Source organism: Glandiceps talaboti, chromosome 17 (genome assembly GCF_964340395.1).
Source record: "Glandiceps talaboti chromosome 17, keGlaTala1.1, whole genome shotgun sequence".
Taxonomy (NCBI): Eukaryota; Metazoa; Hemichordata; class Enteropneusta; family Spengelidae; genus Glandiceps; species Glandiceps talaboti.
In genome coordinates, this window is record NC_135565.1 from 16,151,356 (window position 1) to 16,178,691 (window position 27,336).

The following is a 27,336-nucleotide window of genomic DNA, read 5'->3' on the forward strand; positions in this document are numbered from 1 at the left end:
CACTCATTATACGTTAACTTACATTTAATTATACCTTGATTTAGAGTGCTTTAGTGATTAAGATAAAGCCCGGTCTTTCAGTCATATTCCTTTCAAGGTAATTCTGAGAGCCTGACAAGCTCGCCAGCCCAGCTGGGAACCACCCTGCCTTGGCCCCCCTCATACTCTCACTACTATGTCAATATCTTCATGTGGTTTGACTACAACTCAACACTAGCAATCAGTATTGTGGCAATGTATGCGAGTCAAATTCTTAAGAGTAACAATAAAGTCAATAATTTAAATTTCCTATTAAAGCAAGGTTAGGTCCCTGTTAGGGTAATGGTAATAATTGACAAGACATTTTGATTGTTAATCAATGTGCACTTACAGCATTATGGAGGTTTCATCTTAACCGTTTCATATGTAATACAGGTATTTCATGTTAATTGTGTCAATAAAAATGTGAAAATAATGTGATTTTGATCTGCTGTAAAAGGTACATTATCAGGCCTATTATGTATTTATTTAGGTCACGCCGACAGACTTCTAATCTGAGCTTCCCTCCCTTTCAGTTATCCTGTCATAACTCTACATGGTAACCCATTTCGACATCAATTTCTAAATCAAATCACGTGTAAATGCACCATACGCATTTCAACATCACATTGTATCCCAGGGTTCTACAAGTTTCAGAATATAAAATTCCTGAAATGCCTTGTAAGGCTATCACTTGCTGGACATTGCAAACTCTCATACGATCATGAAAATAAAATTTACACAGACAGAAAATTAGACAAAAAAATATATATATATATATATTCTACACATCTGGGATAAAATAATATGTGGGAACATTAATAAAAAATATGTTTTTGTCACATCATAGCAGAGATAAACAAATAATTGAAAGGGTCTGATCAACATATAAAAGTATGTGGACAAGTAAAGAAAAAAGCAAAGCCCATACAGTTTTATCATAGTCAACACACAGCTTTCTGAATTATGAATTACGGCATGAACACTTCCTAGAAGACATACATTTGTAGTGACTCTCCAAGTCAGGCAATTGAGGCCAAGTTTGTGTAGGGGTTTTCATTATGATTCACATGCTATCCAGTCAGTCAGCCTACTGTAGTGTGTACTTATATCAACATAGCGAAGCCATGAAAAATACTCCATTAAACTCTTTGTTTTCTTATTTCAAACTTAATAGGCATCTCATTATCACTTGTTTCTTATATTTCAACTCCTAAAAATGCTTGTGTAAAAAAAAAATGAAAGCTCTAATTGTTGATTCTGAGGGTATTTTGTATTTGCATTATCATATCAGGAGTCAGATTCCCTCGCAATTATTATCTGTACATGTAGGCTTTTGTGTATATGCTAACACGGAAAATCAATGCAAAGAACAGTAAAGCTAAGAAAATACACATAGAATGTACTACTCTTTGGAAGGGGTAGCCATCATGTAGAATTGTAAATATGGGTATTTATGTAACTTCTGAGGAGTTCAACTTCACACAGTAATCCGTCCCTATTCTATTCCTATAGCAGCCCCCTCTTATATTAAAAATCCATGAATTGAAAACCATGACAAGATTGAATAATTTGTAATATTCTAAAAGGTGAAAATGTGTATTTTATATTAATTTATACACTCACTCTCTCACTTATTCACTCACTTGCTTAATGCATAAATTGAAGTTTTTTTTACTTATTTACAATTTTGCTGTCTCTCTCTCTTTCGTTCTCTTCACCTATCATATTGGGATTGTATATTGACAGGGTTCATCAGGCCTAGTCACACATCTGTTTCTATACTTACTGCATTGATATTCAAATTGACAGAGTTTCGTTGCACACTGTTCATTTTAGTTCGATCAGTAGGGTTTTGTCGGCTCCCACCTGGCTGACTTTGAGTTGTTTGCTGTGAAACTGACCCACTCATACCTTCCTCCATTTCAACATAGTCCACTGAAACGTTTTCATCGCTAGCACCATTTTTCGTTTTCCCAACAGTTGGAGATGGCAGGTAGGGACAACTTGATACATGCGAGTATTGCGTACTATCCTCATTGTCTGTCTCACGATGGTAGAAATAATTAAAATTGGAGACTATAACAGGTACCGGTAATGCTATTGTCAATACACCCGCGATTGCACATAAGGATCCGACGATTTTCCCACCTGCAGTAATCGGCTTCATGTCCCCATACCCAACAGTTGTCATAGTGACAACAGCCCACCAAAATGCATCTGGAATACTGTGGAACTGTGACTTCTCTGCATCTGTTTCGGCAAAGTAAACCGCACTGGAGAAGAGAATCACACCAACGAACAAGAAGAAGACAAGGAGGCCAAGTTCACGCATACTGGCTCGAAGCGTTCTTCCCAAGATTTGTAGACCCTTAGAGTGTCTGGATAATTTGAAGATTCTAAAGACGCGTACCAAGCGGATAACACGAAGGATGGCTAGTGACATGGCCTTGTTGTCTTCTTGCGTATTTTGGGCTATCAATGTGGTACTCAACGTAATGAAATAGGGGACAATCGACACAATATCTATAACGTTCATAATGTTTTTGAAGAACAGTAGTTTCTTTGGACTTGATAGGAACCTGACAATAAATTCAAGAGAAAACCACACAATACAGCAAGTCTCTATGATCCAGAAGGGGTCATGATAAAACGGCGGCATAGGTACATAGACAGAAGTTCCATTCTTACCCGTTTCGTTCTTTCGTACCGGATTTTTGGGTTGGAATTGAGGTATAGTTTCCAGACAGAATATGACTATTGATATTAAAATTATGGTAACAGAGCAGACAGCAATTACTCTTGCCCATGGTGAACTTTCAGGATATTCGAATAATAACCATATACTACGTTGCAATGGATTTTTAGGTAATAATCTTTCCTCTTCTTTAATAAAACCCTCTTCTTCTCTATATTTTGCAATAGCATCATCTCCCAGCTCATAAAATTTTATTTCTTCACTAAATACATCGAGTTGTACGTTACCAGGCCTGCGTAGCCGTCCACCACTCTGGTAGTAGTGTAGAATAGCATCGAAACTGGGTCTGTTACGATCAAAGAAGTATTCGTTACGAAGTGGGTCGAAGTATCGTATTCGTTTTTCTGGATTCCCGAGCAGCGTGTCTGGAAATTGGTTGAGAGTCTTCAGCTGCGTTTCAAATCTGAGACCACTAACGTTGATAACTACCCGTTCACAACACTGGTCATGGCCCGATACCTGGTTGTCATAACCCTCGTCCATGCTGCTGTCATCGTGGACTAGTTTAGGCATAGATCGCGAATTCGGCACGTTCCCCGATGAGCGGGGGAGGGTACGGTTGAAACTCAAGCCGTTGTTACCCTCAAGTCCTGCCATAGCAACCTCCATTGTGTATGGGTGTGCTCGTGGTCTCCAGATTGGGGTAAGACCCCACTTTTCTATGAAGTCTAATTTGGACACAATTTTGACAAGATAGCCAATATGGCGGACGACTGTACGGAACTACTGCCCCGACTGCAAAGGTTTGTCTATAGTGTCAAACCAAAGTAAACACGCGTTCCGCATTCCCTCCTTTATATTGTATCGAGTCACATTCTAATTTTCTTACAGTGCTGATCCCATTCTGCAATATTAGTCTGGAATTTGCCGAATAACATCATCAACCCGAGCTCTGCTCCGTATCATCATGGCGGACATAGCTACACTTAATAAGCAGTACCCGGATGAAAGCAAAAGGATGATATTTAATGACGTCACTACCTATTCCCCACTGGAAAAAAGATGAGAAGTTAGTAACATTTTTAGGCGCTTGAGAAAAAAAATTATTTGATACCCCTCATGTTTGTTTATTTTTGAATGGTGCGCACCAGCAGACGAAATCTAAGTGTAAACAAACACAAAGCCACGATCAATATAATTTGCATCAGTATTATTCCCTCACCGGCACTTGAAACACGTAAATTATAAAGTGAGCGTAGCGGACACTTGTATCTGTTGTGATAGTTCGTTCCCCTTTTAAAAACAGCGCCTCTCGTGTGCAGTGCTACCAGAATTACGCAGACTTTTAATGACCTCATACCTCTCGTGTTTAAACCAAGGTTAAATATTTACTATATGTACCCGTTCAGCATACGCTTGCCTACTACAAGCGGGAGTTTTGTTCGGGGTATTTTTCCGATTCGGTCGAATGGACTAGAACAATATTAGCGGAGTTGTATTCAGAAAACAGTTCTACACGAAATTTGTGTGATTCGTCCCCGTTATTCTCATCGTCCCAAAATCAACTCGTCCCAAAACCAACTCGTCCCACGATCAACTTGTCCCACGATCAACTTGTCCGAATGATAGCCAATTTGTCCCTTCATGTTGCTGTGTAACCATGTGAAGGGGATTGCTCATGAATATATTTTTCTGGTAAACCCTAATTCGATCACAACTCACCTAAACAGCATATATGCTGATTGGCATTCACCATGCACACACACACACACACACACACACACACACACACACACACACACACACACACACACACACACACACACACACACACACACACACATACACTATTAATTCAAGTTACTAATAAGGTTACTTTCCTATGAAAATCATCGATATTTAGCAAGATTATACCAAGTTAGAAGTGTCAATGCCAAATTATTTGGATATTTTCAGATAAAACATTGGCATAAAATGTCAACTTTCAAAGAAAGCTACAGATGACACAATAGTAACAAACCCTATACATTTGAGGTGCATATTAAAGTAACAGAAACTATATATTAACTATGACGATCTCACCTATGCACTGAGATGTAAATAGGGGTTGAAGTAGTAAGATACGCCGTGACAGGGCGCCCTCACACATCGGTCAACGCCTTCAAGTGCTCCAAGTGATCGAGGGTGAGAGGCGGCCGGTGAGGGTGGAACGGCACTACATATCTTACAGTCTAGGGTTGAAGCAGCTAACATAATTATAAATAGTTGAATATTAATTATTAATATTGTCGTGTGTGTTTTTTGTTTGGTTTTTATTTTGGGGGGGTTTCTTGTTTTTTTGAAGGGGTGTTGTATAACATTTTATTTGGCTTATTACAAAGATACGATTCTTTTCTTGAATGGAAATGTTTAAAATTATATTTGGAAACTTTTTTTAAGTTATCAAATTCAAAAACTGTCCCCAAGATTTCTTAATATATGCATTTAATTTACGTTTTTTAACCGCAATATGAAACTCTACACTCTGAATATTTTGCAAGTATTGTCGTGTTCTCCTCCTTTTTCTCTCTGTGATTGCAAACGCAAACTCCTCAATATTCATTGCTTGCTCCTGGAAAATAGTTGAGCGAAGCAATAGCTACTGAGATGTTCCACTAAATACAAAATATACATCATAATCTTGCAAGTTTTACATTTATTTTTATCATCACTTTTGTTTCCATTTTCGGACTGAGGTCGCGGCAGGCCAGATCAGAGGGTACTAGATTCTCGAGTTGTCTTTGTCTGGGAGTGTTGTATACTTGGACGAATTTAGGGTTCTCAGATGGCACGAGATGACTGTGGAACGAGTCGGCAATGGGACGAGGTAGCAATGGGAAGAGTTGGTCATGGGACGAGTGTTAGAACGAGTTCGTTTTGGGACGATGTAACCGCCACCCTCAAGCTACTAAGCCTCTATTCAAGTTGTGATTATATGCCAACGTCATATCTATAATATTAAGCGGGAGTTTTGTCCTATCTATCTGTCTGTCTGTCTGTCTGTCTATCTATCTGTCTGTCTGTCTGTCTGTCTGTCTGTCTGTCTGTCTGTCTGTCTGTCTGTCTGTCTGTCTGTCTGTCTGTCTGTCTGTCTATGTGTCTGTCTGTCTGTCTGTCTGTCTGTCTGTCTATCTATCTATTTATCTATTTATTTATTTATTTATTTATTTATTTATTTATTTATTTATTTATTTATTTATTTATTTATTTATTTATTTATTTATTTATTTATTTATTTAATATAGTGACATACACGTAGGATAATTAGCATTCAGTGAAGGTACAGTCCCTGAAAAATAAGTGAATAACCATACCTCCCAACTGATTGGATTGGTCTGTTGTCAATCCGTGCCTCTGAAGAAGGATAACTTCTAGTCTAACTGGACTTGTATGTCATAAACGTATGGAAAACATAATGGGTATTAGATATGCGTATGTTCCTTTGCTTTGTTTCGCTTTGCTTTGCTTTGTTTTGTATTTCGGGGTGTTTTTTCATTTACAGCAGTGTGTAAAATTAAGTGTCACTGTAATATTGACAGTTAAATGGTAGGTAGATGCAACTCATTCTCCGTCGTAAACCAGAGCTTATTTTTCTTCGAATTCTGTGAAACATTGACGGTGTCAGTGCCGTAAAAGAGTCGAAGCTGTAGTTTACGACGAAGGTGCGACTAATTTGAAGTCATTATGTTAGTCACATACAAGGAAGAAACACGTCTGCGTGTTTGTCAAGGCTTATATAATTTCACTTTGGGAAACGATATTCACGTCATCATTACTAGCTACCTGTAGAATACTAATCCAAGTGTAGCATATCGATTCAATGACGTCATCTTTGGCGCATAACGATTGCGTCACGAGTTATATCAATGACGTGTGAGATTTGTGACAACAGGCGTGACCAAGGAACTATGGATCATAGTGGTTACATTAATTTTGTTCTACTAGTATATTGAAATAGGCTCTTTTTATTCAAATATAAAAAAAAAGATCTAAAAGATGATGGCTTGTGTTGGGGTAGGAAACGGTAGGAATTCAGATGTGACGTAAAAATTGACATCTCTATATAATTTTTGGGTTATCGAAAACCTAACAGACTGTGTACTTTTATGCATACTTGGGGCCAGCAATGACCCATAATGCATTTCCCAGTGTACAACAGCAGGCCTCTTCTCAGCTAGATATACAATTTTTTTTATGTATAACTATATCATTGGAGAGGTTGCTTTATACATACCGGGGTATATGCTATATGTTTGATCAGAGACGTTGTGGAGAATCTCTATGGTTGGATACAATTATCCTTTAGGGTCCCTGCTATCTCAGACCACTATAAAAACAAAGTAGTCTGAGCTACCATACAGAAATGCAGTTCCCATGTGTTGGGTTGTGTTTTTTTACAGTGACTAGTGCCACCGACACCGATGACAGGGCAGCGTGGCGTTTATAACGCAAGCAAGGGAAATTTGTTCGAGCATTTGCGAACCCCCGCCACACTGCCTGGAGCCGCTTGAAACTCACGTCACACGCACTTGTTTCCGGAGATATGTACTAGTATCAGAATATTTCTATCAGAATACAATAAAATATCGATAATATTGACGTATTTAGCCAACTGTATATGAAAGGGTTAAAATTATACTTGTTTCTATGATCGCGCAAGTCCACCCACCGCGAAATAACAACAAAGTTCGCGAATATTAATTTCAGCTTCAGAAAAACACCATATCATCGTGATACAACATATCGTGACATGGAAAATTTCAAGTTGCCTAACAATACGAACGCGGGACAACGACGAGTGTAAAAAAAGAACCAATGTGAATGCACATATCCAAAAGATGGTATATTTTATTTGTTTACAAAACGAGATTAATAATTTTGTTTATTAGTTGTAGTAAGATAGCGAATCTACTCATATCATAATAATATTGTTTGAGTCGGTGCATTTCAGCAGTCGAATCGATTTCCAGATTATCAGGGATGGGAATCACTTTATCACGTGAATTTACTTCAATCCAGCCACCATTTGATCATTTTATAGGTAGGAAAAGTTACACGTTTCTCAACCATTGTTTGTTTGCGTGCGTGCGTGCGTGCGTCCGTCCGTCCGTCCGTCCGTGTGTGTGTGTGTGTGTGTGTGTGTGTGTGTGTGTGTGTGTTTGTTTGTTTGTTTGTTTGTTTGTTTGTCTGTTTTGTGGCGTGGGAGGATTTTAAAAAGTTGTATATAAAAGTTTGAATACGTGTAATGTAACTTTGTATTATATCGCGTTTCAGATCACCCCCAATACTGACACACATAATAATAACATCGCTGTACATACCTATATAGTTTTCTATTAGAAGCAACCTTAGATGTTGTGGTCATGATGTAGTTAGCTTTATATTGTAAATTCACATTAGTAGCTACGTACATTGCAGCTGTTTGAGTAAAGTTGAATGAGGCCATGTCTCTCTGTACATCATACAAGTACAGACTGTGTATGTCGTGACCGACAACCACGCTATCAATTCTAAGTTGATGAATGAAGGGTGTTGCCGACAGTATGTCTTATAGACTAGCTTTCTGTCACCATTTCCGTACGTGACACTTTCCTAATTAAAGTTTCTCATTTAGGTTAAGAAATCTGTCTATTTTTGGACATAAAAATCTCTTTGATTGATGAGTTATATTGTAAAGTTTTTACGCACATAATAAAAATTAGAACTGTTGGATCTCACAAACGATCTCCTTCCGTTTCGTGGTCGGAAAAAGACTAGCACATACAAAATGAGAGTAATATTAATTATTTTTCTTTCCGTTTAAGTGTATATGTACCAAAATACATTATGTGAAGTTTTCAAAACGCAGTGAAAATCGAGTTGTTCCGTCTTTGTTACAATATGTGTTAATATTTTTTTTTCATTTCCCTCCCGGTTCGTCTTCTAAGTTCCTGAAGTCGGGGGTTTGTTTGAATAACTTTATGTCTGTTTAGTCTGTCAACGATCATATGAAGTTCTGAAAACCGCAATGAAACCGACTTAAAGCTTGTTCCGTTATGTGTAATGATGTGTGTTAATCTTCTTTTCTGTTTTTCATTCCCTCAAATCCGTTCTCTATGTTTAATTTGTCAAAGTTTATTTGTCATGTTGATGGTTAGTTTCTATTTCAGATTGTTACAATTGCCTACAACATGAAGTGGAATACTGTATCAAATTGTTGGCGTATGTGAAAAAACCATGGAGGGAGATTTATCAGATTTTTTTTAATAATAGAGTCTCAGAAATGTCGCTGTCACGTTTTGCTTATTTTCTTTAATTTTTCCCAGTGAAATATACATTGTACATAAACATCATCGTTGAAATCTATTTATATCCTATAGTATCTAATACTAACAACGTTATATATATCTTTCTTGATGAGTCTTGGTGAACTAACCAAATAAATAGCCAACTTAATTGCAAGAACAGTACTCTGAACTAGGTGAGATAGAAAGAAGATAGTACATAATCCACAAAGCATTCACCGATCAATGGCGTCAACGTAACTGTCAAGAACAAATGGAAGCCACGTATGTCAGTTAAGAGTGACCCTTCAGTTGAGTGGGACACCTTTTTGAAATATGTAGCAGGCAATGTCCAGTAGATTACGATATGTGATTAGTATGAAGTGAATATTAGAGGAAGGTCGCTTTATCGATGGCGCGGCGAGTGGGAAGAAAAAAAAGAAAGAACATTACGTGTAGCCTTGGAGACTCAAGAGGGCGCAATGTAGAATGCCAACTACCATAGCCAACTACAAATATCGACGTATCGACAGTTTTCCGAACAAATGATAATAATCATAACATTATCACACAACTATAATCGTCTTGTAATTAAAAATACAAAAAATGATCAAAGACTTCACAATTTAACACATGAAAAAAATAACACGGAAATTTTTCAAAAAACTTATAAGTTGATATGATGCTTTTACGTGTTGTTTTATAAAATAAAATAAAAGAAAGAAACATTCTCCACCCTTGTAAGAACAATTAGATGTTATTCCCCAATATTTTTCTTCGTTCAGCCGAGGAAATACGGGCCTTTGTCACTACGAGTCGCTAGACGAGTAGTGACAACTCTTAGGTCACGAGTATTTTCCGGCTGAATGAAGACAAATATTGGAGGATAACGTAATTATACCAGCGCCAGTAATATCAAAGAAAAACTGGAGAAAGTAATGGCAATTTTGAACGTTTCGCGTTTTGACTCATATTTTGAACAGCAGAACCAGTGACGTAGATACGCGTTGTCGTGATATAAAACGACCAGAGTATATTTGCCATATTTTTTTGTTCAAGTTGGCTCGTGCATTGTATAATCCAATTTAGATTGAGATGAAACAGCATGATGTACAATTATAAGGACTGGTGGCTTGGATCAAACTTTCAGTTCCATGACTAGAAATACCAAGAAGGAGGAATAGAACAATGTAATTTTATTCAATGTTGGTTAGACTTCTTTACAGGATCTAGGGAGCTTTGGTGGGGAAAACATTGGTTTGATAGTGTTTCACATGTTGTGTGCATACAACTAAAAAGAAAGTACTTTTCCGACGTTGTACGAAATATACCGACTGTTTCCGAATATATAAACGGAAATTGATAGTGCATTGTGGGCTAACAGAGACAGCGCCGCTGCTGTGTATTTTGACGCAAGGGTCCAGAAATATTAACGGATATTATTGTGCGTTATGTACAGCGTTATCCGTTTTTCGTAGCAAGTTGAGAGAGTTTTTACTGTATTAGGCGGTTTCAATTATTTATAGTTGGAGTTGCCTTTCAAATTCCGAAAATGACGCAGTTTTTACCACCCAATTTGTTGGCTTTGTTCGCTCCGCGCGAGCCGATGCCATTCATGCCACCTCTTGACAAACTTCCGCACGAAAAGACCGGACCGGGATATCACGGCGTCGGTGTCTTTCTCGATCAATTTGAGGTAAGAAGGTTAAAAAATAATTTACTTCACTGACACATTTATTCGATATTGAAAAAAGATCGATTATTTTGAAATATTACACGGACATGATCCACATAATATTGCATACACTTACGTGACTTAGACGCCATGCGTGTTGTGACTGATGCATTGTGGGTGCGTCTGTACTGTTTAATTGAAACGTTTTTAGGGGTGTATATTGTTCTACGTTTTAAAATGCAGTGATATGTAGTGTTATACTTAATCATCGCTGTCTATATCGACAGACCCCAAACTTGATAATTTATAATATATTCAAATGTAATTGCTGATGTAATTTACCACAATTAAGCAATAATAAACCACCCATGATGGTATGCCCCTAAGGTTTTAACCAGTTAGTGATATACTAATATATTCATGAAGCTAAGTTCAGCAAGTGCTTGGAGTCAAATGGTCAAAATCAAGGTTTATACATTCCCAGGGGTGGTTTATTATTATAATATTATAATTTATATATAGCAATTAACAATATAGTGTGTTTTACTTTTAGTGGTGATTCACTTGTCGTATATTGTTATTCAATATTACTATACATGTATATGTACTACAAGTGTATTTACAAATTTGTAGCTTGATTTTTGATGTTGTCTTTATTTATCCTGACAGGATCCAAAGGATACCCCACCGCCAACTAGAGTAGAAACTAAAGAAGAACGCTTAGAAAGAAAGGTAAGTGTTCATATTTCAGTGCAAGATTGAAAATTGTAACTAACCTGTAATGTCTTGTATGAGAATTGTTTTTTAGCCATTGATTTTAAGGAGGAGGTGGTCGTTCTTTTTTCAGGACCCACTTTGTCTGTAGTACAACCAGACAACTGCTTTCTCACCTAAATCCAATGAAGGCCTTGAAAATATTGATCAGCTTTTGTGTTGTGGTCTTTTATCTTTGAGAGGAAAACAAAATGGTCAGCTCTTCCTGGTCACGTAAAGAAATGTACAAACACCTCATACCTACACTAACATTTGATATATAGCTCTCTGTCTCCCGCCCTCCCTCTCCCCCCCCCCCCCTCTCTCTCTCTCTCTCTCTCTCTCTCTCTCTCTCTCTCTCTCTCTCTCTCTCTCTCTCTCTCTCTCTCTCTCTCTCTCTCTCTCTCTGCTGCAAAGGTATACCATCAAATGCTTTGTAAGCAGGCTTTGCAGGTTTATGGTGTCTGAAAAGATCTGTTTATCACCTTTTTTCATGTTCCATCTTTTCAGAGAAAAGAAAAAGAAGAAGAGATCTCAATGAGACTAGAAGGAGATCGGTCAACATGTAAGTTAACTTTTAAGATACAAGTTGAGAAATTTGCAAATTTGAGCCTGACAAGTTGGTCTACAAACTTTTGAATATTGCCAGGTGGACATTTGATTTTAAAAAAAGCATTAACATATTTTATCAGTTGTAATTCTTACTATATCTCAAGGGGATTTCTTATTGTGTCAGAAGTTCAACTTTCTACCTGGGGGCATTTGTTTATACACAACCAAGTACAATGTAAGAAGTTGGGAGAAAGAGGATTGTAAAAATATAACACCAACCTTCAAAATGAAAGCAAAGAAAAAGATATATAGAATAGTATACTGGAGTAGATGAAACTGTTCATGCACTTGAAAGCTGTTTTATTGTGAGGTTTAAGGTTTTATGGTGCGTAGCAATGTTAAGTGTGTTTGCTAAAATTTGGAAACCCCAGTAATTTCTCAGAAAGGGAGAAATCAGTTAAAATTGACAATTTTCCATTTATCATACCATAATGTTGGTGGGAAAACCCAAGAGAAATGGCGAAGGAACATGGGTAGATTTACTTACTTGCCACCCTTTGAATGATTGTAAAATTGTGTTGCTTGCTGTCAGTTGAGTGACAGGTCCTGGCTTTTTCACATACAGTATCAGTCAATGATGCTATATGTAGTAAACACCAGGTATATCAACCACCATATCATTGGTATCATTGTGGCATGCTTGGTTACAATCCTAGCATTGCTTGATATTCAAGATAATATCCCATTAGTAGCATCATTATCAGGGTGTTCTCCAGGCCTTTACAGTACTTGCCATCCTGTAATTTCTTTGAAAGAATAGAAAATGATGACCGTTATCAGTGCTTTCGCTATCATAACCTCAGTACCACATACAAGTAAATTAAGTGAAACTTGAAAAGATTCCCATACATTATACCATACTTTTGTTTTGGAATCTGAGTAAAATGACTGAGTAACTGACTAATTCTGGTAGATTTGATGTATTTACCACACTGAGTGAAAACGCTGTGTAATGTTCTCATGGTGTTCAGATTTCATGTAACGTTTATATAATTTTTGTGTGACAGTATGATACTGAATATTGAATATTATCCAAATTTGCAAGGAATTCAGCTAATAAAAAGTTATCGTGGTACCTCAAGAATATGCCTTGACATTTTCTGTGAGTTCCCATGTGGCTGCATAAAACTCTGAAACAGTTGGCCTGATTGTCATGTTCTGATGTACGAATTCTTTTTTGTTTATATTATTCACAGGGGATCCTACAAGTTATGTTAACTCTGGAGATGCTTTTAAAACACTGTTTGTTGCCAGAATAGTAAGTCTTCGGTGTATTGTATATTGATAATGTGTAAATATGGTTCGTTATATGTACTATAAACATGGATATTTTAGCTTAAGACTTTTTTTGCTAATTTTTCTGGAAAACAAAATATGCAAAAATAAATACTGACTAAAATGCCTTCTAGCATATGAACACTATGTACCAGTCTGGTAATTAGAGAAAATTGGTTTTTGAGAAATTGCTGAAGACTGTAAAATTGCAAAATTTTGTCGTAGTGAAAGTATCTCGGTTAACAGTATATGTCTGCTAGCCTACAAATATTCTTATTTGTTACACTTCTGCATGTCCTCCGTAGCTCTGAATAGTACAGTCTACTTGTCAGTTATTGATATATATCAACATTGTATCAACTGTAGGATACTGTCAAGTACAGCACCAAGATCCTTGATGTATAGAATGATGTTTATGCTATACATTATCACAAGTGGTTTTTAACCATTCTTGTTATAACAAGTGAATTGTGTGAATTTCTTACAGAATTATGATACTTCAGAATCCAAATTAAGAAGAGAATTTGAATCATATGGACCAATAAAATCAGTAAGTTTTTTTTTGTTTTTTTGGTGTGTTTTTTCATCTGTTCTTCATAGCCTATGCATTCCAATGATGTTGTCATATTATTGCAGTCATTTCAAAAGAAGAGTGCATGAAAATGTTTGTAATTGTTTTAATTAGAAAAACAGTTGAGAGGGAAAGCGACATAAAGGTACATTGGGTAAAGGATTCCTTGTCATGTCAGAGAAAACTTGTTTACAACATAGTGTCTTCACACTGCCACCAAGTGGTGAGCAGAAACCATTTTCAGAATGTCCTAAGAAAGGCAACTGTGATGTTGCTAACAAATAGACATCAACAAAAGTAACTTGGTCGTGTATCAAAGAACGTATATATAGTTCTAATTTTATTTGACATATTATAAATAAAAAAAATTGTAATTTAACCGACTCGCTTTTGTTTGTTCACAGATTCGAATGGTGCATGATGTTAACTCTGGTAAACCTAGGGGGTATGCTTTCATAGAATATGAGCATGAGAGAGATATGCATTGTAAGTATCAAAACTCCCTAACAAAGTATTAATTAGAAACAACACATCAGACCATTCCGGGAATTGTCAAATACATTAAAGGGCCTTCGGAAGTGAAAATTTGAAGGTCAATGGAAGTAGTTTGCTCAAATTTTGGTCATAGGTATTTCAAGTATAACTTGAGTCGGTTCTTTTGTATGGTAATGATTAAATAATATCCTGAAAATTTTAGACTTCAAATGATCTATACAAAAGAATTATACACCAAGAAGTAACTTGGTTGGGGTGTGATTCTTCATGAGTGCATAGTTCAACGGACAAGGTTTATTAATTTGAATAAATCGCGAGTGCACTTCTTAAAACAAGATGTTAATTTGAAAGTGCCAGATAGTTACTTTGAAACAGTAAATTGGAAACGAATGCTTCGTTTCGATCCGTCTACTACAGACCTTGATCATGCAATGATTTAATTATTCAGCGTTAATGTTTCTCTCTGACGCTAATACATTTAAAGGGGAATGCCACACTAGAAAATGAAGGTGTTTTCATAAACTTTGGCTTCTGTATAGTCATTTTGTGATTTTACATAACATGAATTTTACACAGTTGCCAAGAAACGCCAAATTAAACTTACTCTCATATATTCATTGTTGTGGCAGTTGTCAAATGTTGCATCATGGGAGTTAGCAGATATGTATGCATTAGATGAACAATGAATATTCATGAGTATTTATCAAACAGTGATAAGCACTTAGGAGTGGTGTTCCCCTTTACTAAAAATGAATTGTATGGTCATAGTGAATGAATTCAGTGTTCTCCCTAGAGGTATGGATCCATATCCACTAATTTATGCAAACCAATAGAAATCAATCAACATAACAAATTATTTTATTCAGTCCTTTAATTGTCAATATGCCGCGAGTATATCCTGGGGAGAACACAAATAATGACCTCTACAGAAAAAGGGACACAGTGTGCTTTGCAAGGAGGTGATCAACAATGTTGATATTTTGATATGTAAATTGTGTGTTTTGTATTGTGGTGGCAGCATACGAGGTAATACAGATAGTTTATAAGAAAGTAAAGTGAGGTAAAGATAACTTTATAGGCATCTCAACAATGGGAAGAGTTTTCTTGTGTCTTGAATGACAATGGAACCACCCTGAAGGGCTAAATTAGGGGTTGTATTTCAATGTTTAGTTCAAGCACTGTGTCACTCACATAGTTAACCCAAAGTAGTCCTGTCATAGCAGATAATGGGACGGTTTAGCAAAACAAGTTGGTGACCCAGACATAAAATACAGTGTCGCTGTAAGACTTGTTTAACACAAGCCAAAGGGCCATTGCCTGTACAATTTTGTACTATTTATTTATGGGTAACTCCATTATTGAATATAAAGACATCTGTAGACCGGATGCAGGTTCCAAGATGTATTGCATGTCTCCCCAAACAATGCCATGTATTCTGTACTTGTAAATAGAGTTACATGCACTTCTCGGGGATGATTGTCAGTTTTTCACCTAACAGTACCCTGGGTTTACCAATAAAATCCCTCTCTGTTAGTCTTTGTGCTATGAAATCACTCACAATTCAAGAGGTTGACATGTCTTTCCATCATTTCATGATGACAATGTTATTGCAGACATAATAAAAACAAGACAGGCCTAAACATATGCGAGTGATGTCTCACGCAATGCATCTTGGAACTGAAAAATCAACCGTTTATCTAAGTCAAGAAAAACTGAAACGTATAATATGTTAAGATACTGGATAATGATAGCCAGGAATCCATGCTTACCCATCAAGGCTGCCATTTAATTTCATTATATTAGACAGCATACCTATAATACGCTTCAAATCTTCATCCTGTTTGTTGAATATAAACTCTTGTGTTTTGTATGATCAACAGTGTGCAGTCTTATAAAAGAAAGACGTTGTGGGTGAAAATAATTTGATAAACAAGTTTTCGCGTGATTCACACTACATAAATGATTTTGGTGCATCACAAGAAATTGCTGTGCATTAGTAGTGTGTTAAATTGCTTCAGAGAGGACACACTGATGGGCAATGATATATTTGTGTTAAACGTCCATTGGTAACAAGTTTTGAAGTTGTAAAATTAATGGTTAACATCTGTTGTAGTGCTATCATGTATGGTAGATGCCGAAGTTATAGCAACAGAACAGTAAACTATGACTCCAAAGATAGAAATAGTAGCAGTGTCTTCCCCCACAATTTATAGACAACAACGCTCAGGACTGGTAACCCTGCCTTGTTAGAGGCTAGCAGTGTTCTCTCTAGAATGTTTTCTAGAGAAGGCTCAGAAAATGTTCTCTCTAGAATGTTTACTGAAGAAGGCACAGAGACTGTTAATGCCGTCAGAAAAGGAACAAGTGTCTTGGATGTGGTTGCTACTTTGATACCATGTTCACATGAAAGGAAAGGATTTTGGGGTGTAATAATGTGTGCGTGAAGTGGGCACTAAGAAAATTACAAAAATGCTTGACATCTGTGTTACTGTTCTCAGGGAGAACACTGCAGGAGAGCATGGATTCAAGGCTATTATTATGCACTCCTTCACCAGCTGGTTTTATTGTCACCATATCCATTACAGTATATTATGAGACCAAAGATATAAACAAGAGAACTAAATTAAATGGAACTGATAGTTTTCTACAGATTAACCAGACTGAAAGATTTGTTGATGTGGATATTCATCTGATTCTCAGTACTTGTAATGACATTTGACTTCATGCTATACTAGAGAGTTAAATAGAACAAGAAGGTTGACACATTCTCAGTAATTGCAATATCATTTTACTTCATGCTAGAGGGTTAAAATAGAACAAGAGAGTCAACTTGTTTGTGAACATAAACCATGAACCAGAACAAGAAGGTTGACGCATTCTCAGTAATTATATTAGCATTTTACTTCATGCTAGAGGGTTAAAATAGAACAAGAGGGTCAACTTGTTTGTCAACATAAACCATGAACCAGACTTACTTCAGTGGCAGATTTGCTAGAAGAATGCATGAGGCCAAAGTCATGTTGTCAAACAAGACATTGAATGATTGTAATTTGTATAGCATGCCTAGGTGGTAAAATCCTATTTCAGGTAATGAGAATTAACCCCACATATGTCCACAACAACGAATATCTTTGTCTACCAATGAGTGTGTCCTGAGAGCATACGGGTATTATACATTGTAAGGGATAAAGTGATGTACAAAAGGTGCTACATCAAAAGATGACATGAACTACATACATTGCATATATGTAGTATTTTTGCCAAGGATCATATATTGTAAATCGGTTAAATATATCAGGGTCTCCAGTCATACCATCAAATTATTGTAGATTATATTGGACACTATGCCACATTTACTCATCCCCCTAGTTGTAACCGATACACCCCAACCTTAGCGAAAACACTGATGTATGTGCATCAATGTAGAAGCCTGTAAATGGGACTTGCCTCCATTGGTCTTCCATTTAAATAGATAAAATAAATAAATAAACATCTCTTGGTATATGTATATCAACATCTTTCTGAAAAGTATGATCAATAATAAGTGTACGATGTATTATATTATTTGATGAGATTGCATTCTTAACAATACAACATATCTTATAGTCTAGTATTGGTCATACGTGTCAATCAACAAACATACACAGACTGAATCTGAAATCTACTAGTTCTGACTTATGATTGAGTTGAAAGCAGTGTTTCATGCTTTGAATTAATATTTACTTTTGAAGCATCAGATCAAATCCAATGTACTGCACATCTAACTTTATACAAGACTTACCAGTTTATCGTTTTTACAAAACTTATTACAAAAGAACCTTTACATTTATGTGATACAGCTCCAGCAATACTGTTTCGATTTGTGATCGTTACAAAATTCCTGTCAGCTACATTTTTTCCAGTAGTAGAGGTGTACAAAGTATAAACTTTGAAAATGACTTGTTTTTCTTTTCAATGTACAAGCAGTAATTCACAAATATCCAGGGATCTGAAACGGTAAATACTGGTCCCATGACTTTCTGTAAGTGATTTTAAGTATAGTCGAGCTGATGCATGTGTCATTTCAAAATGGGGAACGATTGGTAGGTTCATACAAAAAGCAAAGTATAAATCAGTAGATAGACTTTTATTCTGTGATGGAAATGATACACTGTCTTAGAATACATTTGATTAAACTGTCACCAAATGAATGGAAAAAGACTGATTTAAGTGTTACATTGAAGTTTTGGGGGTGTGAAAAAGAGATACAGTAAGTACACAGGTAAGACCGTATATTTTGGCAATTTTTTTGTGGTGGTTCTGTGTTAGTATCAGTTGCAATACCACACACATCTTTTTTGGGTAGTGCTTTTTACCATTTTAACTGTGTCTCTGTATTATATTTTTGACACAGTGCTTCCAGAGAACATGTTGTACGTACACCTTTGTTGAGTACGTAAAGTCTGCATTGACAAAGACATGAAAGACATTCAAAGATGGGTGGGTATGTGGTAAGCAGACCCAGGTATACTTTACTATCCATTCATGAAATATTTTGGAATCACTTGACTAAGAATTCAGTGAGAAAAAAGTACTCTGATCAAAACAGGCAAATTTAGTCCAAATTACACAGTTGGGCAGATTTAGTCCAAATAAAGCAGTTAGGCAAATTTAGTCCAAATTATGCAGTTAGGCAAATTTCAGTCCGGCCAATTGGCCTGACAAATTACGGTTGACTAAAATTACATTCTGAACAATGCAGTTTTGCAAATTTCAGTCCAGACAAAAGTCGAGCAAATTGTAGTACCAGTAAAACAATTAAGCACAGCTAACCTAGGATAAGACAGTTGTTAAAAGCCCCATATCAAATACTAAATCAGAAAAATTCACTCTTCTATTTTTACATTGCCCATGTCCCCCATGGGTATAATTTAGTACGATATATCTCACCTTTTAAGAACTAAAAAATCTTGGCTTAAAATCGCAAAAAGAAATCAACTTTCTTACAATGTGCCTACCAATAGATAACTTTTTAGAATGACCATATCAATCATAAATGTCATTTGTGTTCATTATGATAGAAAATACACAAATAATAATGACAGCTCCCCAAAGTGGGTAAATTGATATCACAGACAAATACTACATAAATTATCCACTTTAATAATTTGATTAAAGTTATTTGGTTGTTGTATATGTCAGTGTGTTCTAGTCATATCTGTTATCTATTACATGGAAAAGAAGTGAAATTTTTTGATCAATGTGGCAAAACTAATAGCCAATAATGCTTCTAAAAGCTGGGTCTTGTGCTGTGGCAAGAAGAATGGAAGTAAAAAGTTTTATCAGATCACCTCGTAATTGCAGTACTTTAAAAGTTACACCACCAAGAGAACTTAGAAGTAAAGGTTTGCTTGTTTCCAAGCTATTTGTTTCAAGCATATACACTTGGGGTTGCATAACATGGAAGATTTCTAGGAATCTCTGTTTTTAACTCATGAAGCGTCTGCCTCTACCAACCTACATGTTGAGAATTTGACAGGACATGAGTTGTGAGTTTCTGACCCCCCCCACCACCACCACCACCACCACCACCACCACCACCCTTTCCTAAGTACTGTTGCTAGAGATATTACATTTAGCTGTATCCTTTATCGTTGAAAAAGTTCCTAAACTCTTGCTAGTAGCTACATGCTAGTAGTGCATGTTATTAATCCCATTAAGTGTTGAAAATGAGAAATAGTTTTAGACATTCCCTAGCAACCATGTCCATACTCTTAGTAACTATAAAAGTGAGGCATGTCAGATTAAAATAAAATAACCCAAGTAGAGAAACTGCTAGGTCCAAAGTAACTATGGCTTTTAAATCTTTTGTGTTCAAATGTGAAATTCTGAGTTGCAGTGTTATTAGATTTTGCATATAGTGCAATGGATGTTTGTACAACTAAAGTTAGACCCTTCAGATGAACACATTGTCATATTGGATATATGTTGCTGAGGTGATTTGATAGGCTGAAGAATGACAAGTGTTTGTAAAAAAAAAAATATTCAAAAGTTCATCATTTGACAAAGTAAAACAGATATGGCTAGATTTAGAAAATGTTAAATTGTATATCGGGTAAGTCGTCGGGTAAGTTGCCAAGTTTCTGGACAGAACTTGAAGACTGGTGTCACTAGAAACGAGTGCCCAGGACTACTACATGATGAACTACTGGACTAGTGTCTAAACAACAACATGTATGTATGGCTTAGCAGTGACTGGTGTAGGTAAAATTGGGTAGGAAACAGGTAAACATTGGCACTTTCAGTTAATGACTGTGCTGTCAGGGTCCTCAGGTAAACCTTCTTGTACATTCTCTTTGCTATGTTTGTGAACCTATTTGTTGAAATAACCTGAGTTGGAGGCCAGTGCAACTTTTGGAGTCGGTGACTGTGGAAATGCAGAGTAGCTCTGCTACACAAGTGGTAATATAAATTGGTAAATGTATGCAGAAGTTGAGAACTTTATCGAGGCAGAATACCAATACAGCAGTGGTATAGGTGTTGTAAGTGAAAAAACGAAATCATAGATCAAAGGGGTTGTGTAAGTCAATCAACAAAATCATCGGAGGTCTTGTAAGTGGCACGTTGGAACTGTAGAAGGTTTTGTAAGTGAAGTGATGTGATCCAGCAGAATACCAGTACAGCAGTGTGTACAACGGGTCTTGTAAGTTGTAAGTGAATGTTAGAATCATTTGAGGGTCTTGTAAGTGAAACCTTGCATCATTAAATGTACATCATTTGGGAAACTTGTTAAGTGAAAGAATGGAATCAATGATAGATTTGGAATACCAGTACAGCAATGGGTACAGATTTTGTAAGTGAAATATCATTTGGATCTTGTAAGTGAAACTGGAATCAAGCAGAAAACAAATACAGCAGTAAGTCCAGATCTTGTAAGTGAAAGAATGGAATCATTTTGGGGTCTTGTTAGTAAAATGGAGGTCATATTGGAGTTCTGTAAGTGAAACAATTGAAGCATCAAAGGTCTTGTAAATGAAACCATGGAATCGGGTGGACAGGTATTGTAAGCAAATGAGGATTCATCGAGTGTGTTTAAAGTGAAACAACAATAGTGGGTACAGGTTTTGTAAGTGAAGCGATGAAGTCATTTGGCAGTGGTGTAATTGAAATGATGGGTGCATCTAGGGTCTCATGAAAATGATTGAATTAGGCAGAATACCAGTACAGCAGTGGCTGCAGATCTTGTAAGTGAAATGAAGGAAGCATCTTGGGTCTTGTAAGTGAAACGAAGGAAGCATCTTGGGTCTTGTAAGTGAAACGAAGGAAGCATCTTGGGTCTTGTAAGTGAAATAATGAAAGCACCAGGGGTCTTGTACATGTAAGTAACACAATGGACTCATGGGGGTGGGTATCATGTAGTGGTATATTAAAGTCGGGAATAAAGTTTGGGTTGTGGGAGGTCTTAATGTTATACATTTACCATATGGTGTTAGGATATCACGTTTATGGGATGGGTTTACTAGGAGTTGAGTCTCTTGAAATCACATGCATACAAGGATGAGTGGTTACATCGTAACACCATATGACTGGGTATCAAGTCTATGCTATTTCACTAAAAACATATGCCAGGTTATACCACGCTTTAAATCATGTGTGTAAAAAGTATTAAAACATTAATGTGGAGTGCCTGTAAGTTTCTCCAAGTAAGTGACAGATTGTACTTTTAGAGGAGTGGCAATCAAACATTGCATTGTTTGCAAGACATAAACTCCTCGGTAGGTTTTATCAAACTTTTAATTGTGGAACTTTAGTGTTTATTTTGCTAACATTTTTGGGTAACCATCCCATACTGGCACTGAAGCAATCAGTCTGACCAGGAAGAACAAAATGCTGTTACTTGTAAGTTAATAAGTGTTGACATGCATGCATGTCTGAAAGGTATCATTTCAATTAATCAATGTGAGACAGATTTTTTTTTAAAAGAGGTACTGTTTGAATACATACATGCATGCTTGGGTATTCTTGTATTTTTGAATGTTGCATAACAACAGGCAAGAACTTCAAGAAGCAGTTTGAAAGTTCTTAGTAAGTGGTTGCAGGTTAGCAACCCCATCAATAGTTGTTGCCCCTTTCACTATTGCCTTTATCATTATGGTAAGGCTGGGATGATACAAAATCATCAAATTATGAAACTACTGAAAGGGGAATGCTACTCCAGGAAATTGACACATTTTCATAAACTATGGGTTCTCGTTTCATGATTTTACATGACCAACAATTACTTGCAATTTCAGAGAAATATGAAATTAATCTTTTGCCTTTACAGGTTATCTTTGCTGTGGGCTATTACATCATGGGAGTCTGCAGAAATAATGTATTCAATGGTTGAACACTGAATATTCATGACAGCTGTTTTACACTGACGCATATAGCATTTTTTTACTCATGAATATTCAGTGTTCAACCATTGAATACATTATTTCTGCTGGCTCCTATGATGAAATAGCCCACAGCAAAGATAACCTGTAAAGGCACGAGATCAACTTTATGTTTCTCTGAAATGGCAAGTAATTGTAGGTGATGTAAAATCATGAATTGACTCTCCTGGAGTGGCATTCCTCTTTAAGATTAACCACCACCCCTCCGTTTATTATGACTATTTTGTCAAGTCGTGTGGACATAGTGGTACACCTAAAGATATTTCCCCCCATATGTTTGTGGTGTTATACGAAATGCATCATGTTTCTGAATAGCACTTCATCATGTGATATTTTTGTGAGTAACAACAAAAATTACATACTTGGTCAGTACCACTAAGTTTGCATGACTGACAAATTTCTGTTATCAGATGGCAATTGATCATCCAATGGTAACATGTCTTTAGGAAAATCATTTTGAAAGAACACAATACTTCTGTTATTAAGAGAACTTCAAAATTGTAGTCCAGTATTGGCTACAGTAGTATTTTATGTGTTTGTTAATAGGCACTGAGCAGATCCCTCAGTGAGAGTTGTATGTGAATCAAAACTTGCAACAGCAAGGAAAGGGTGCAACCGGTGATTTTCACAACATTGTTGAGGCAGGTGACGCCTTGTATGGTAAAAAGCCATACGTGGTAACTTGACAATGACAGTCTGTGGTGAGAATTATGAAAGTGCAAAGAAAGTGGAAAGACATCTCTGGGCACCTGTCACCCAAGTGGTGTTTTACGAAATGCAGACCTGCAAATAATGTAGTGTCGTAAGTTCATATCGTGTTTACACTTAAATGTGTGTGTACATGTATAATGTGTGCCCCTTATCTAAGTGTATAGATTTCGAGTTTTAATTTTCAATAATGCAGATAAGGTAAGCTGCACAAAAAGTTATCAATTCCCCAATCCAATTTTTAACACCCTATGATGGAAGTTTGTCTTAATTTGCAGAAATATGCTGAGAGTAAGTATCAACTAAAACAGTTTGCTGATATAAAATATGTGTTTATTTGGTGGAATATTACATATGTGTCCCATGTCAACTTCTTACCCTAACAGCTGCATACAAATATGCTGACGGCAAGAAGATAGATGGAAGAAGAGTACTGGTAGATGTTGAGAGGGCAAGAACAGTGAAAGGATGGATGCCTCGACGTTTAGGTGAGCTATTACAAATTCAAACTTCTCATTCATTCGGTTTGTATGTTTGTATGAAAAGTTTTGGAGAGCATGTGTTCCTATTGTTGCAAAGAAGCCATGCATGTTTACAATGACGTGTCAGTAGTACTGCATAACATGATATTAGATATATAGCCAAACTTGCCAAACCGATGAAACATGCAATACCATTCTGTGTTTATAGACAATGATGTACTGATTGTCAGTCTTGCTGCATATATCACCTGTAGCTAAACTAGTCATGCCTAATCCATACAATGTGCCTACTTGAAGTTGATGTCTTTGTAGATGTTCAATATTTGATATGTATGTTTTTATCAGGTGGAGGCTTGGGAAGCACTCGTAAAGGTGGACCCGATGTCAATATACGTCACTCTGGTAGAGAAGATATGATGTTGAGGTAAGTACTCATAAAGACAAAAACAGTAGTACAGCAAGCTTCTAATGTAGTGGTTTTATGAGTATCTGTTTGAGCAGCCAACGTTGCCAGAATTCGTGATAATGATAGCAAACTAATAAGGATCTGGTTTTTCGTTGTCAAAGATATAATTATGTCAGTGGAAGAACTGTTGCTTAACAAATACTGAATGATGCATGATGGAACAGAAGTACCAGTTTGAAGTCGTCCATCATAATTGTTTGCCACAGAATAGCCATATTTCAGCTACTGGGGTGACAGCTCATACTAAAAACTGTAAATTCAAAAAGTATTTAGTAACCGTGTTACAGTGATGACAAAAATATATACAATACAGAAGAATATGATAATTATTTAGAAAGCTTGACTGTGTAACCTTTCTGATAGTGTAAAACGTGTTTACGAACTCGAACTACAAGGTAGCATCCTGCAACAAAGTAGACAAGTCAGGTATCACCAGGGATATTGTGCTACAATGTAGACAAGTCAGGTATCACAAGGGATATCATGCTACCTCAATACATAGATATACAGTGACTTATGTCTTGTACAACTGAAACAGTTCCTACAGAGACCGTGGTGATGATGACAGAGATAGAAACAGGGACAGAAGACGTGAAGATCGTGGTGCTGGTGCTGGTCCTGGTGTTGGTAGAGATATGGAAAGAGAACGCAGACGTTCAAGAAGTCGCAGTCGTGAAAGGAGAAGGGGAGAACGGGATAGAGAGCGAGAACGAGGGGATAGAGAAAGAGTGGATCGAGAGAGACCTGATAGGGGTGATAGGGAAAGGGATAGAGACAGAGACCGTGACAGACGTCGAGACCGTGGCGACAGAGATAGAGATAGAGAAAGGAGACACAGAGACCGCGACCGACGAGATAGGGACAGAGGTAAGGATAAAGACCGAGATAGGGATAGAGATAGGGATAGGGGCCGAGACAGAGACAGGGAAAGGAGTAAAGAAGACAGGGATCATGAAGACCGAGATAGGGATAGAGATAGGGAAAGAAAGCGGGATAGAGACAGGGAAAGGGAGAGAGACATTGAAAATGGAGAGCAGGAGCAGGAACAGGAACAGGAAATAGAACCACAAGCCCCGGACATGGAACCAGTAACAAAAAGAGAAATCTTAGAAGATGAAGAGATCACTTTCAATCACCAACCGCCATCCCCACCACCTGAAGAATTCATGTCACAAGAGATACCAGATGCTGAAATGGAACACCAGTGATAGGTTGGTAGTCTGATTTAGACTCAGTAAAGGAAAAGTCCAGTTAAGCTTATTTCTGCCTAGTCTTGCTGAAGTCTCTGGGCTTTTTCTTTATTTTAATATTTAAAAAGTAAAAAAAAAAGACCCACAACTGTCTTCCTTTGTGTGTAATGATGACCTTTGTGAGTGACTGCAAACATAGTTACCAATGGGTGAACGTGTAAGCCCACACTACTTGTAACTGGGAATAAGTTTTAAAAAGTTTAGAACAACATTTTAATTAAAAACTAAAAGGGGAATAACAAACTCAAATATTTGAAGATTATGAACTTGTACAGAATTATTATCAATAATCTTTGATGATGGCATACCACCTTGGTAACTTACTCAACTTTGAAATCTTGTAAAGAAGCCCATCAGCACTTGACGTGTTTGACCATTTTGGGGATGAGCTGTAGGGGTTTATGACAAGACCATCACACTTGCCACAAGCTCTTTGTTTTGACAATTTTGGGATGGGATCATGAAATTATACCCTTGATTTGTAAGTGGATAATTTCTTAGGTGGCATGAAGTCTTCTAAAAGAATGTGTTAATTCTCAGTACTGAAATAGAATATAACTGCCTAGACACATAACAATAATGAACATTCGGTTTCTCTATCGACCCCATAATTTCCGCTCCACACGCTTCACATGCATTGCATGTACTATAGATGCACATGAGAATAAGCCGACCTTCTTGTTCTATTTTGACCCTCTAGGATAAAGTAAAAAGCTATTGCAGGTACCAAGAATTGTTATAACTTGTTATAGATATTTCCATTATTTGATCAAGTTAGCCCAAAATCTTGTGTAGCTGATCTTTACAATGTTCTGCTACAGGAATGCTAAATCAGTGATTTACTTGACATGATAGTGAATGTATTTTATTTTATTTTGTCTTGACAGTTCGTTGGAATGTCTTGCTAAAATTGGGATATTAAGCAGACTCTGGAGCAGCTTCTTGTTTACTTAAATATTAATATTGATGAAAGGTACAAAGCAAACATCTTCTTTATCATGGTTTTTTTTCCCCGTAAACCTCCCTGGAGTACACTCAACAGTTTCAATAAAATGCAACATTTTAACCGCATATTTGCCAACAAGTACAATTGAACAGCAGCCAATCTGTCATTGAGCATTTTAAGCAAACTTTTAATGACTTTGAATTTATTTTTAAAAAAGAATTGAAAGAGGTCAAATAATTGATGATGTTAATTATATGATGATAGTGATGAGCTAGGAATGAATTATATTGGAGCTGAAATCTGAGTATTATGTTCAGAGGTGTGTATATTATCAGGTCACTAAATTGTTGAACTTACTACTGCTCAGGTAGGTAGAATACTTGGATGGTAGGTTTATGTTGTTAGGTATCTTTTTTTTAATGCAAGGTAAGTTTGACAAGCTCACCCGGCCCATATGTTGTTGATGAATTTCGTCAAGATGTTATTTTTCATGTGTCATATTCCTAAGATGCTGCCTCATTTTTGACAATAGTGTAACGTACAAATGCTCGGAATAATTCATGGTAACTTAAAGTAGTATGCACCTCATAAATAAAAATCTTAAACTTTTGTTATTACGTTGATCAAGAAAGCCCATTCTTTGACAAACTTCTGGGGGGGGGGGGGTC

At 36.6% G+C, this 27,336-nt stretch overlaps 2 protein-coding genes across 2 annotated transcripts; one reads left to right on the forward strand and one right to left on the reverse strand.

Moving 5' to 3' along the window:
• Positions 1-1,059: 1,059 nt before the first annotated feature.
• Positions 1,060-3,675, reverse strand: LOC144448315 (potassium voltage-gated channel subfamily A member 1-like). The gene has a single exon (XM_078138503.1). It carries the CDS (start codon positions 3,383-3,385, stop codon positions 1,784-1,786), a length of 1,602 nt encoding a protein of 533 aa, XP_077994629.1. The 5' UTR covers positions 3,386-3,675; the 3' UTR covers positions 1,060-1,783.
• Positions 3,676-10,402: 6,727 nt separating this feature from the next.
• On the forward strand, positions 10,403-27,319 carry LOC144448368 (U1 small nuclear ribonucleoprotein 70 kDa-like). The gene is made up of 10 exons (XM_078138587.1): positions 10,403-10,714; positions 11,363-11,425; positions 11,957-12,011; positions 13,255-13,316; positions 13,821-13,883; positions 14,309-14,390; positions 23,911-24,012; positions 24,352-24,430; positions 25,011-25,683; positions 26,610-27,319. The coding sequence occupies exons 1-9, from the start codon at positions 10,571-10,573 to the stop codon at positions 25,678-25,680; spliced, it is 1,320 nt and encodes a 439-aa protein (XP_077994713.1). The 5' UTR covers positions 10,403-10,570; the 3' UTR covers positions 25,681-25,683; positions 26,610-27,319.
• The last annotated feature ends 17 nt before the right edge of the window (positions 27,320-27,336 follow it).

What these genes read in the sequence shown, in the direction of transcription:
- LOC144448315 (XM_078138503.1), bottom strand. Translation starts at nt 3,385, where the DNA reads ATGGAGGTTGCTATGGCAGGACTTGAGGGTAACAACGGCTTGAGTTTC.
- LOC144448368 (XM_078138587.1), top strand. Translation starts at nt 10,571, where the DNA reads ATGACGCAGTTTTTACCACCCAATTTGTTGGCTTTGTTCGCTCCGCGC. An exon ending in AGAAGGAGATCGGTCAACAT is followed by an intron (nt 12,012 to 13,254) that starts GTAAGTTAACTT and finishes TATTATTCACAG; the next exon opens with GGGATCCTACAAGTTATGTT. An exon ending in ATGGATGCCTCGACGTTTAG is followed by an intron (nt 24,013 to 24,351) that starts GTGAGCTATTAC and finishes TGTTTTTATCAG; the next exon opens with GTGGAGGCTTGGGAAGCACT.